The 12,182-nt window shown below is 41.3% G+C and overlaps 2 protein-coding genes across 3 annotated transcripts; both read right to left on the bottom strand.

The window, feature by feature from the left end:
• Positions 1–1,261: 1,261 nt before the first annotated feature.
• LOC137879991 (uncharacterized) lies at positions 1,262–8,390 on the bottom strand. 2 transcript variants are annotated; one of them, XM_068721042.1, is made up of 11 exons: positions 8,113–8,390; positions 6,781–7,405; positions 6,651–6,687; positions 6,142–6,224; positions 5,907–5,987; positions 5,631–5,690; positions 5,397–5,525; positions 5,033–5,137; positions 2,543–4,412; positions 2,209–2,283; positions 1,262–2,005 (listed from the first exon to the last, which is right to left on the bottom strand). In XM_068721042.1, the coding sequence occupies exons 2-11, from the start codon at positions 7,342–7,344 to the stop codon at positions 1,770–1,772; spliced, it is 3,240 nt and encodes a 1,079-aa protein (XP_068577143.1). In that variant the 5' UTR covers positions 7,345–7,405; positions 8,113–8,390; the 3' UTR covers positions 1,262–1,769. The 2 variants fall into 2 exon arrangements, with proteins under 2 accessions (XP_068577143.1, XP_068577144.1); XM_068721043.1 differs by having other exon boundaries at positions 5,436–5,525.
• A 1,548-nt stretch (positions 8,391–9,938) lies between these two features.
• LOC137879783 (zinc-binding protein A33-like) lies at positions 9,939–11,362 on the bottom strand. The gene has a single exon (XM_068720672.1). The coding sequence runs from the start codon at positions 11,349–11,351 to the stop codon at positions 9,939–9,941; it is 1,413 nt and encodes a 470-aa protein (XP_068576773.1). The 5' UTR covers positions 11,352–11,362.
• Between the last annotated feature and the right edge of the window lie 820 nt (positions 11,363–12,182).

Genomic DNA, 12,182 nt, shown 5'->3' with positions numbered 1-12,182 from the left:
GCAGTTTCTGATAGATTCTTCTTTTCACACAGATCCTTCACAGAAACCCCATTGTGTTTGTCTGACGTCCTGTTTGTCCAGAGTAGCTCACAAATCCATCACTGCTGTGGCTCTTGATGTTGTTGTTGCTTCATCAGCCACCAATTTAGTCAAATCCTCTCAGAGACGTTATTCAGATTGAATTATATGTCAGACATGAGTCTTTTCAGCTCTTATGAGGCCCACGTTTATTCTGTGCTGCTGTACCGTCATCGTCAGAACTCACTTGTACAAGATACAGATCAACACTGAACCTGAATGTGGTGGAATGCTCCCCAGAGAATGAAGAAGAGGGTGGAGGGTTGTGAGAGCAGCCCTCAGGCTGGCTCCTCCCACAACCAATTCCTAATCAGTGCCAGCATCTAAAACACACCTGTTGACATGAACTTATCTCTTTATGGCCCCTGTCCTGTTCCTGTGGCTGCTCGTAATGGTTTTCATGTTAAAGAAACCTCTTCATTGTCCTGCTGTCTGAGTGATACTTATGTTAGTACCCCATATATGAGTTGGTTCACCTGCTGCTGTTTTGCTCTGTTTTGATTCATTTACATTGTTCAACCAACTGGGTTTGTTTCATTGGTCTTGATTCTTTTTGTTGTCAGTTCTCTTTTTCTTTAGGTTAAGTAGAGTGTCATTGTTGGAGGCTCAGCACCCGTGGTGAGGTCCCTACTCCTTCTGCATGCATGTATGAACACTGGGATAAGAGAGTGGACTGCACCATTTCTGTTGTGAGGGTTGCTGTGTTGCTCCTGAGGTGAGTTACAGGTAGCACCCCTGGGCTCTCCTCAGTGTAGTTTGCCTCCCTACCAGTGGCCTCTACTTAAATCCCACTATTTCACTTAGTTTATGCTGGACGGGACCTTTTAGGATTATATAATGTAGTTTTAAAGATTTTAGTTGGGCATTTTTAGCTTAATATGTAATTAAGAATTATTTAAGATCCCTCATTGTTTGCAGCTCCCGTTTCTGCAAATTTGATTATTATACAATATACATTTTTTGCTACTACTTCTTTACTTTTACAAAAGTACATTTTTGAATGTGTGACTTTGCTGCTACTACTATTCAAATATCTGAATACGTCCATTACTGCGGATACAATTGTCTTTCATACATAAAAAGGACAAAAATACACAATAGTAGTCCTGACAGGGCGGCACAAACCAATGAAACACCACGTGTCCACAGTTTATGAATGGAATAGAGTTAACTTGTGTTTTGTTCAAACATTAACTGTACTTTATTGGTGGTAAAGCTGTTCTACAAAGGCAAACAAAATGCAGTATACCAAAGAGAATAACAAATCACAGTATACCGTATACCCCGGGCACAGAAGTTAACTTCCAGCTACAAAAACGTACTATTTATCCAGTAGAAGATTAGACACATTATTTGTCCGTATGCGTGAGCCGTCTCTGTCCGGATCAACTTCATAAAATGAAACAAAAACAGTGAAAAATATACTGTTTTACAAATGAATTGAGTCGTAATCTACAGAAATAATAATGATGAAATGTAAATCTATTGTTGGTCATTCTAATGTATGTAAACGCTCATAATGTGGCAGAACAAATGACAAAGAGGAACAGACGGTGGTGAAGGATAAGAAAATGGAAGAGGGGAAATGTTGTGCAAAAACAGATTTTCCCATCAACAAAATTTCCCTTCTATAAATGCTGAAAATGTCCAGTGGTCTGCTGCGGTTCCACTTGACCCGCCCTGTTACGGTTTCAGTGTGTAGCTTTGGGGGTTCCGCCTTGCCTTTTCAGGGCAGTGATCCTGTTTCTGACGTAGTCTTTCACACCTTTCCATGAACGGATCCTCAGCGCTTTAGGCTCCGCCTCGAGACACTGAATGCATTCGTCTTTCTGGGGGATCTTGTGTCTCTTAATTAGGTGCATCATGTGTCTTTCAACAGCAAGAACCTCTGCTTCCTCCCATTTATGTTTGCCCTTATATTTGGAGCCTGTGGGACAAAAGAAAAATAATGAAAAGACGAATTTAATTGTCATCACAGGAACTCTTTGCGCTCCAAATTCCATTATCTTTGTTGTCCATATATTTATTTTTTTATCATGTTTTCATCAAATTAACCTTGGACAACATTAAATAAGAACTCTTGGAGATACTTTTCTTCCCTCCCCCTTTTGAAATGATCACCAAATTTACCTTCTTTGTCCGATTTTGGAGATACAAACATCTTGGCGTCCGTTGTTGCTCCGTGTGCTTGTCCGCCACCGACATCTGATGATAAAAACAGAGAAATACGTGACCCAAAGTGCTGCAAGCCAAGATTTTGATATCGCATATCCATACGCACATGCCTTACAAAACAAAATGATATTGACAAATGTTTCAAAGTCTAATCAAAAGGTTTGGAGAGATGCAAGTCTTCAAACCCACATGTAAGGCTCTTCACACTACACATAACAGACTGACCCCCTTTCTAAATCACAGTTAATCCTTTACTATGTGAAACTCTAAAAAAAGAAAAACCTCCTACCATCAGAGTCCATCTCAACGTCATCCAGCTGCATGCCGCTGTCCACGCGCAGGCTTTGGACTTGATTATTAGGGCCTAGAATTTGGGCGGCCTCGTTTTCGTCCAGGTTTATCAGCTGCAGCATTGTTCCGTAATGCCTCCGGATCTTCGCGGATGTCAGCGCTTCAGGGTCTTCAGCTCCACATTCTTTGACATATTTTTGGATGCACTCGGACCCGTGGTAGGCACTCAGGCCCTGCGGTCGGCCGAAAACGAAGGGATTCTGTCTGGGGACTCCGCATGTCTTGCGGACGTCTGTGAGAAGCTCCATAGCCGACACGAACGACGGTTTTAGTAAAACGGGGACCATTCTCCCACACTTCCCTCGAACGTCAACTCTTGTGAAGAGCTCGCACATGTTCCTTTCCAAATCTGACACGGATATGTCCAAGTCATCGTGAGCGTTTGATTTTTCCCGTGACTTAAAAGCCGTTAGGTGCATCGTCGCTATCTCCGTGAGACTCCTCCTGTTGAAGAGTATCGTCCGAGCGAGCGTTACCTTGGCCAGGGCGGCGTAGTTTTCTGCAGACTTTGCGTCTCTGAGGTTTTTTTCTGCAAGAAGATGAATGTTCTCCATGTGGGAATTCAGGCGCTTCACGTCTTGAGCGAACGGCACCTTCTTTTCCCTGTGCAATTTGGTTTCTCTGATCGCCATCAACGCACCTGCGGAAACGAGCCCGGTCCACTTTTCCTGGTACACGGCGAGGAAGTTTCGCGCAGACTCGGCCGACCTCGCGTCGCCGCGCTTCGCGGCGTTGCCCTCAACAATGCTGCAGGTCTTCTGTAGGTCGTAGCCAAGCTTGATGGCGAGCGAAGGGATGCCGTACGTTTTGCTTTCTGGATTGTAGCCTGCCAGGGCGTTCACCGCGGACACCACATGTGGGAAGCTTGAAGGGACAAAGAAGTCCTCCAGTTTCTTCAGAGGGGTTGTATTTTGAGCTTCGAGCACAAGTCTCGCTATCTGACGAAGGTGTTGTCGTATGTAAGGATGCTTCTTCGGATTGGACCCGTCCTGGTTAAAGAGGTCCTCGCCGTACTGCAAGATGATCTCGTCGGCCATGATCGCTTGCGTCACGTCGTCGAATACCATCGGGGACAGCATGTTCTTAAAACCATCGCTTATTCCGAGGTCCTCTACGGTTTCCAGCACACACTGCAATGCGATGCGCTTTCTTCCGATCTCTGGTTCATCGTCATTCCTCACTTTCTCTGGGCACGACTTCACGTGTCTGTGCATGGCGGTCTTTATGAAAAGACCTCGACAGTACAGACAATGAAGGAAGTCTTTGGCTCTCTGAGTTTTCTTCGGCCTTTTTCGGGAGACAAGTTGGCCCATTCCCGTTTTCATGACTTCTTTGTTATGAGCAAAGTTGCCTTGATTTATTAGCCTGTTCCATATTTTGTGTCTTTCTCTGGAATTTTTGGGGTACTGAAACGCAGCTGCAACCTCCGGCTTGTCACTGTGGATCCTCTCGAGATGTCGCGACATCTTGGACAGCGGGTTAGTGCAAAACAAACAATAATTCCTCCGGTCATAAACGCGTTTTTCTGTAGAATTTGAACTTGGTAGCACTACGGTTTCAAAAGAATTCCTCAGATTAGTTGGGCGAATCTTTTTTTGGGGAGCGATGCTTTTTTCTTGAACCACAGAGCTTCCTGATTTCGCCTCTTTGTTATCTGGCAGAGGAGGTGTTTCTACTGCGGGGGTCGAGGGCCTGCTGTGACTGGACTCATCTGAAGAGCCCCAGTCAGAGTCAGACAGGAAGTCAGAAAAGTCACCATCACTGTTGTGGAACAAATCAGAATCACTGTCTTCTGCTGAGTCTTCTTTCTGGTAAAAAAGAAAAAAAAAGAAAAACCAACAATGTGAAAATAAGGTCCAATATTCTATTTCTAAACAAAGACATCAATATATAAATACTAACATATCAAAGCTAATTTGAAAAAAAAAACATTCTATAAATATTTCATGATGTAATGTTTGTCTAAATTGTATAGAGGAGTTTGATAAACAACAACATTTGTTTGTTTTTATACCAACATCAAGAGCCCCGGTGCTGTGAAACTGGAGATCAGGTTCAAAAGATCGCTTGACCACTTCTGTTCAGTATTTAGGGAATATTTCATACTTTATTTTGACAACGATGGAAAAAAAACAGAACGCTTTCCGGGACATCACAAAGGTCTTATAGTGACATTTTTTCGAAATAATTGATAAATCTGCTAATTGTTTTCTCGACTCTTAAATGTATTGTTTGTCCTGACAGAAAATAATGTAATTAATAATGATGTCATTAAAGGCCTTGTTTTATCTGATAAACGGTCAAAATCTAAGGCCTGATGGTGCAAACCATCTAAGTGCAAGTGGAGGCCATGCCCGGATGTATCACATGAAAACCAACATGTCCGACTTCTTAAGGATTTAACTGACAATAATACACAGGTGACTACCTCTGATTCGGCTGCTGACATTGGATCATCTGCTGAATCACAGGCCTCACTGTGTTCATCACAGGATGCAGGAGACGAACAGTCCGACGAAAGATGCGTCTGCGACTGAAAAGCAAAACAACAGTAAAAAGAAGTCACTAGGTTGAGCCTTTACGACCATTTGTTAACAGCCTAAAATGTACTGGTTGAAGGAGCAGATGTGCGTAGCAGGGCAAAAAAATCTGCGTTGTATTTTAATTTAGGCTGTCGGCTACTGAATGCTTTTTTTTTTTACATTTAAAGCTTTTATTGAGGTTTTTGAATAAAGCTTCAAAGTCCCCCTGAAAAAAATCCCTTGAACATTGAATATTTGCAGTCCGCTCACATGCTCTGATGCATCATGAAGACTTTGACGTGGAGCTACCTTTGACTTTCCTGCAGACTGCTGAACCTGCTGTGCATCGCTGGTCTTAGATTGTTCACATTGAGAGGAATCATCCATTGATGGACGAGACTAAAAGTGAAGGAAAAAATAAACAACTTACATGCAATCATATTTTGTGTGTGTGTGTGTGTGTGTGTGTGTGTGTGTGTGTGTGTGTGTGAGAACGTAACCTACCTGAACAGCTTTGTGTGGAGACTTCCCATCACTGCTCTCCTCTGGAGGTATTGATTCCAGCTTAGTGGGGGGGGGGGGGGGGGGGGGGGGGGGGGGGGGGGGACAAAGGGATGTCAAAAGGTTATAACTGTGTAGAATTATCAATAATAGTCTCTAGAACAGAGATATAAGCAATGTATAACTAAAAGTAATGCATAAGTTGTACTGGGTGGCAACGATCTTAACAAAAATAGGATTGACCTCCTTCAATTAAAAGAAACGCCACATCACACTCACAAGTTTATCCAGCTCTGCCACTTGTTGAAGTAGTTGCGCACGCTGATGTAGAAGCACTTGACGTTGTCTCTCATTGTTGGTCTGAAAGCAGATAGAAATGAAAATGAACGGAGGGATAAAATAAAGGCAATGACCTCGTATGGAATCGCACAGCTCTGTCATCAAACATGGAAAACATTTACAACACCGTAGTTCTATTTGTGATAGAAAGTGTTAGAGCTGTTCATTTCCTCACCGGTGGACTACTCTTCCCCTCTTGTTGCGATGGCTTGTTTTTAGGACGAGCAGCTGCGTCGGGGATAGACTCGTTTACAGCTCCTGAGGAAAAAACAGCTAAGTTAGACAGTTTAAGACGGAGTTGGAGGCAACATCACACGGCACTGTGATCTGAACGGCACCAATTGTTTAAACAAGTGACTAATCTGCAGTGGGGATACACCGATACTGATACGCGGGCTTCGGGTCTCAGCTGATACAGAGTACCGATCCGATACCAGAGTTTAACCAATAAACTGTGTGCCTCACTATGTGGAAGTAACTGGGATCATTCTTTTATGGAAACGGCAACATCAGGCTTGACTTAAACATTGCTTTCTTAACTTTGTGTAACAACAAATCATACAAAAACGTGTGTGTATATATATATATATACGCACACAAGTACTGAACAAGCTGTGAATAACATAAATCAATCCCAACACGTTTAACGAGTAATACAGGACGAATAAAGGTAATACAGCTTACCCCTGCAGTGTGATGAAGGTATCCACTGACTCTGCTCCTGAGAAGTGGATGAGGCATGGCTGTGAGTGTATCCAGCAACACCACAAAACTCCACATTCATCCCATCAAAAGTAGCGTGAGACGTACTTACATGTTGTCCACATGACGACAGGCTAACTGGCAGAAGTCCGTTTGGTAAACTCTGATTGGACAATGGAGGTTGGAATGGGGCTTTGTAAGGGTTGTGGGGAGAGAAAAGTGGGAGATGTTGGGGCCCACAAGGCTGTGGAGCTTGGTTTGTTTGGGGAAGAGAAGGTGGCGGTATGTTTTTCCCGTGGTTCGCGGTTAGCAGCATCGATGAAGTGTGAGAGGTTGGCTGGGCGAAGGAGATCATGTGAGAGGCGCCAGGGACAACAGTGTTGGCAAACAGCGCGTTGGAGGACGGATCGCTGCTGATGAGAGAGGCCTTGTACAGGGCGGCGTGATGAGCGTCGTTTCTGGACGATAAGGCGGCGAGGTCGCTCATACAGCTCTGATTGGACTCCTGCAGGTGGTCGTAGGAGGGTCTCTGGTCAGAAGACGAGCCCAGGCTGAGATGCTGAGAGCTGGGAAGTGGGTTGAGGAGGGATCCTTGAGTTGAAGCAGTGGACCAGCCATTCTGGCCCGCCCACGACTGACAGGGCATGTGGCTCTTATTTGATGCAAGGTTATCCATTGTTCTCCATAACCATCAAGAGTTTGCTGCTTGGAGTCTTATATTTCCGTGGAGGCAGGGCCTAGAAGAGCAAAACAACACGTACACTATCATCAGGATCTCATCTTCATATGTGTTTCCACTGTCCCGTCACTGTGTTCAGTGTGGGACAAAGAGCATACTTTCCACTGATGGCTTCACATTGAGGCTGTCAACAGTGTTAATAAACCAAAAGGCTGAGCACATAGATCATTGTATATATATTTTTTTTATCTCAGCTATATTATATTTTTGGTCCAGACTGTAAATTGATCCATGTTTGATTTTGGCATTGTGTATAATAAGCTACTGTATATATTTTATATGTGCAGCTTATTGTTACTGATGCAATTTAAAAAAAAAAAAAAAAAAGGCATCACAGGAATGTACTATTGTTTATGTTTCGTTTGTCATGTGTTTGTTGCACTACAGATGGACTACAACTGAATTTTGTTGTGCATCCCTGTTTTGCATAATGACAATAAATGATCTTTTAATCCTTGAATTGTTAGCTACTTTATTATTTTATGGGTTTATTTTATTTAATCTTCCAAATTGTAACGTTATAGAAACAGCCCCTTTAACAGTTGTTAGCAGTTAGAAGAATGGACTTAGGAACGTTAATAAAATGTTTTGCTGAACCTACTGTTAAGATGACGCTACGTCACCCAAACACGTCACTTTCAGGATAATTTATGAATGGTACTAACTTACTTATTCGTCGTAAATATATTCAACCTGTATACTTACAATAGAGGACGGATAGCTATGTATAAATCGGTGTAGTGATGTGCACGTCGACCACATGTAGCTTAGCTTAGCTAGCTACCATAATTAGCTAGCTAGCCGTTAGCACGATGGGTTGTGAAATTCCGGAATTTTCGTAGAACTGACAACGACTCCAAAATGAACACGCTGAAAAAAAAGGCGTGTGCACAAAATGTATCTAACTTATTTACTAATGTAAGAACAAGAGGAGGCTATTTGTGAATATCACAGGAAGCTTCGGCCGTTTGTTTACCTCACGGCTCTGGACTAACAGACGGCTTCCGGTTAATTTTCAAAATAAGAGCAGCATCTCTGCAAGTGTAGCAGACAGCGACATAATAAGAGAGTGAAACACGTTTGGAAAATACACGACATGTGCGGGTATCAATACAAACAGTAGTGGGAGAAAAAAATCGGATTCTTTAATTAAATAAAAAGAACAATGCCATGATATAACACTACTCTGTTACTAAAAGTCCTGCATTCAAAATGTACTTAATTTTACGGTTTGAGCTTCCTTTCTAATTTATGATGGTGCAGTGAAGTTGTAAAAGGGAAAAGAATGACCATCTTTTAGATGTGATTCCCGGCTTTCTCTGATTTTAAGAACATGCCACACACACAGTGAGGTACAGACCAGTGTGAGAATCAATGCAAGTCCATCAAAATTGCACAACTCTTCTACAATATACCATGATTTGTTCTTTACATGTTTTCAGCCATTTAGCCTTTATCGGGGTGGTATGATTTGTTTTTTTTGTTTATTCATGGACAATTTGTAAATTCGTTTTGTAAAGTCTGTTTGTATGATTGTTTTTGGTTATTTGTATTCTTTGTAATTTGTCACATGATCATTTGACCGATGTATGTAAAGAAACTGGAAACAACCTCATACAGAAAATATTTATAAACATTTATAAAGATTAACATTAAGTAAAAACAATGAAACTAAATTGTACTGCTTGTATTCCCTTTATTTTAATCAAAAACTTGACATTGTCGTTTATCACTCATGTTATTGACCATGTATGCTACAAAAACTATAGTATAGTATAAAGAAGCATTGTAAGACTTAAAGAATATACTAAAACACTGAATAAAACTGTGGATACAAACGGAAGAAACTCATCAATGACCACAAAACATCCAAAACTAAAACTGATGAGTGATGCTACTGTTGTTTTACTCAAAACTATCTGCTGATAACCAGAATAATTAACATTTATTTGTTAAGTTCTTCTGATGATGTGATACAGTTTCAGTATTGTTTTTGTAATCACATTTCCTTGTGGATTAAACTTATTTAAAACAGCATCAGTGCAATCAGAATATTTACAAAACAAAAAAAACATCTCTATAGATTTTAGCGAACTAAAATAAAACTAAATACTTCAAAAACAATATCAATCATCAAAAGATAATCAATCAGAGTCAGAATGTGTTTTGATTCACTGAACCTCTGAGACTCTGAGTGTAAAGTGTAAAACACTGAAATTATAACATCAAACCTGAAATAACTCAACAGAAGATCCAGAAATCTTCTAAACTAAAACTGATGTCTGATGATGATCAAAGTTAAAGAAACACACAACTGGAAACAAAGTGTTTGGTTTAGTGGATTCACTAAATGTTAGATTGTGTTCTGATTAAACACAAGATGCTGATAACCAGTTTAATATAAAAGTCATTTAAAAATCATCCTTTAATTGTACCTGTAGGTTTATCACCTGATGATGTAACCCAAGTTCTGTACTAGATATATATTTTCTGTCAAGTAAAATCTGAACAAACACTAACATGTCTGAACATCACAGAGAAATTTTGATATCAGCAGTTTTAGCATCACCAGACTTTCCAATAAAAAAATATGGGAAGAGTTTCTCAGTGAAAGTGTCTCTGTAAGTGTAGATGTGAGTCATGTCTTCAGGCTTGTAGAAGGACACGTCCCCCCTGTCATAGTCCAGCTGGACTCTGATCCTCTGGAGACTCTTCTTCACTCTGACAGTCTGACTAGATCCATCAGTGTATTTTCCACTGTCATGACGTAAACACCAGAATCCATATTTTGGTGAAACAAATCTCTCTCCCTTCCTGTCAACTGATTCTTTAACCAAACCTATATTCCAGTCAGGATGGTCTCCCACCTCCACCTCCCAGCTGTGTTTCCCTGAGCTGAAGCCCTCAGAGCCCAGAACATTGACATACTTAGTGTTTCTCTCTGGATTGTCAGGAAGCTTCTGGTTTGTGTCTCCACGTCTCACACTGGTCAGATCATCAGACAGATAGAGACTGTTGGCTGCAGTGTTTGGGTCCAGAATGACAGGACTGAAGTGGACCTTGTCCTTCATCTTCTCCCAGACTCTGAAGGACAGGTTGCCCAGGTGTTTGGCCACATCTATCAGCGCTCCTGAGACCAGCTGTGGATCTGACAGTGAGCTCTGGACTCTGGCTCTGGTCTGAGTGGGTTTATAACTGCTGAGGAATGACACGTTGTGTTTCTGCAGGTCTTCTTCAACAGCAGAGATGCTGTCTGACAGAAAGGAGATCTGCCCCTGAATCATTTTCATCTCTCTGCTGATGGTCTTCCCCTTCTGCTCCTCTTCCTCCCTCAGAGCTGCCAGTCTGGACTCCTCTTCCTCTGTCAGGAACTGGTGGAGCTTGTTGAACTCTGCTCTGATCTGCCTCTCTGTGGACAACAGCTGCTTCTTGGAGTGTTGAATCATTTCATTGTATGTTTTCTCCACTTGTTTGTGTTTGTGCCTCTTGTCCTGCAGAGACTCTAAATCACATCTCAGCTGGTCCTTCAGGTCACTGACTGCTTGTTCTATAGGAACCACCTTGTGACTCTGGTGGAGAGAAAACTCACAGACAGAACACACAACTCTCTCTTCATCCTTACAGAACTGTTTAGTCTCTTCTCCATGTTTACTACACACCACCTCCACCTTCTTCTCTCCTTTTTCTGTCTCAGATGATCCAGTTTTCTGTCTCTCAGCAAATGAGTCAGCCAGTTCCTTCAGTGGAAAGTTCACCCCAAGATGTTCTTTTGAGTTTTTTCTTTTACAAATGGGACAGTTTTTGTTTTCAGCTTGTTTCCAGAATTGTTGCAGGCAGCTTGAACAGAAGCTGTGGTTGCAGCTCAGAGACACAGGATCTCTGAAAGTCTCTGAACAGACATGGCAGTTCAGGAAACTTTCAAGAAGAACTGTTTTCTCAGCCATTTGTCTTGGTATCTAAATGATCTTTCAATAACAAGACTCACCAAGTTACTGTTCCGTCTCTTCACTGGTTCAAATACTCCAAACGTGTGTTTTCCAGCAGAGATCTCACATCCTGTAATGGCGACTCAGCTCTGTTCAACAATGTTAAAATCTGTTTTCTGGTTTCCACAAACCTGTGTGACAGGTGTAATTATTAGGAGGAAATGCTGCTATGTCCTTTAGTCACCAGCAGATGGTGTCATGATGTCTTTCTGAGGTAAATATTTTCTTGAATAAGAAAAATACAAATTCCTTACATAAGCAGTATTTTTAAAGTTAAATCCCAAACTAATGTCTCCTTTTTTGTTTCACTAAATAAAGAATAGAACTGATCATAAAATGACACAAACAAGGAGAAGATTGTTGTGTTGAGGACTGAACATTTCAACAGGCTCACTGACACTAAACCAGTTTTATTGCATATTTTATTTTTCAGCCGCTGTAACAGGAAACATGTTGTGCTAAAATCTCTTCATGACTGTGTTCATTTCATCCAGGTGGACTAAATAAAGATCACACTCTTAACCTGCACTTAAAGAATCAAAGCTGATGTTTGAATTTGATTTGTTTATCTCATATTTATCACAAGTCAAAGTGGATAAATGTATGGGCAATTTATTTAGTGAGTATTTTTAATTAAAAACATGAGACCAAACTCACTAATATGACTATTAGTATAATATTCCACCAGGTGTTTAGAATTGATCTATTTTACAAAGAAATCAGTCTGATGAAGACAGTACTGTTGAGGAGATGTAAAGATAAGAAAGAAAGAATGTCTTCACCCTCAAA

The sequence above is a fragment of the Cebidichthys violaceus genome, unplaced genomic scaffold (assembly GCF_023349555.1).
Source record: "Cebidichthys violaceus isolate CVI_PGR_0920_01 unplaced genomic scaffold, fCebVio1.0.p SCAF_26, whole genome shotgun sequence".
In the NCBI taxonomy this organism is placed as follows: domain Eukaryota; kingdom Metazoa; phylum Chordata; class Actinopteri; order Perciformes; family Stichaeidae; genus Cebidichthys; species Cebidichthys violaceus.
This window is presented reverse-complemented; position numbering and strand designations above follow the sequence as displayed.

Excerpts from the sequence above, each read along its gene's own strand:
- LOC137879991 (XM_068721042.1), bottom strand. The coding sequence starts at position 7,344 with ATGGATAACCTTGCATCAAATAAGAGCCACATGCCCTGTCAGTCGTGG. Across the intron at positions 6,225-6,650 it reads ACCTTCATCACACTGCAGGG|GAGCTGTAAACGAGTCTATC; the intron begins GTAAGCTGTATT and ends TTTTTTCCTCAG. Across the intron at positions 5,691-5,906 it reads TGGCAGAGCTGGATAAACTT|CTGGAATCAATACCTCCAGA; the intron begins GTGAGTGTGATG and ends CCCCCCACTAAG.
- LOC137879783 (XM_068720672.1), bottom strand. The coding sequence starts at position 11,351 with ATGGCTGAGAAAACAGTTCTTCTTGAAAGTTTCCTGAACTGCCATGTC.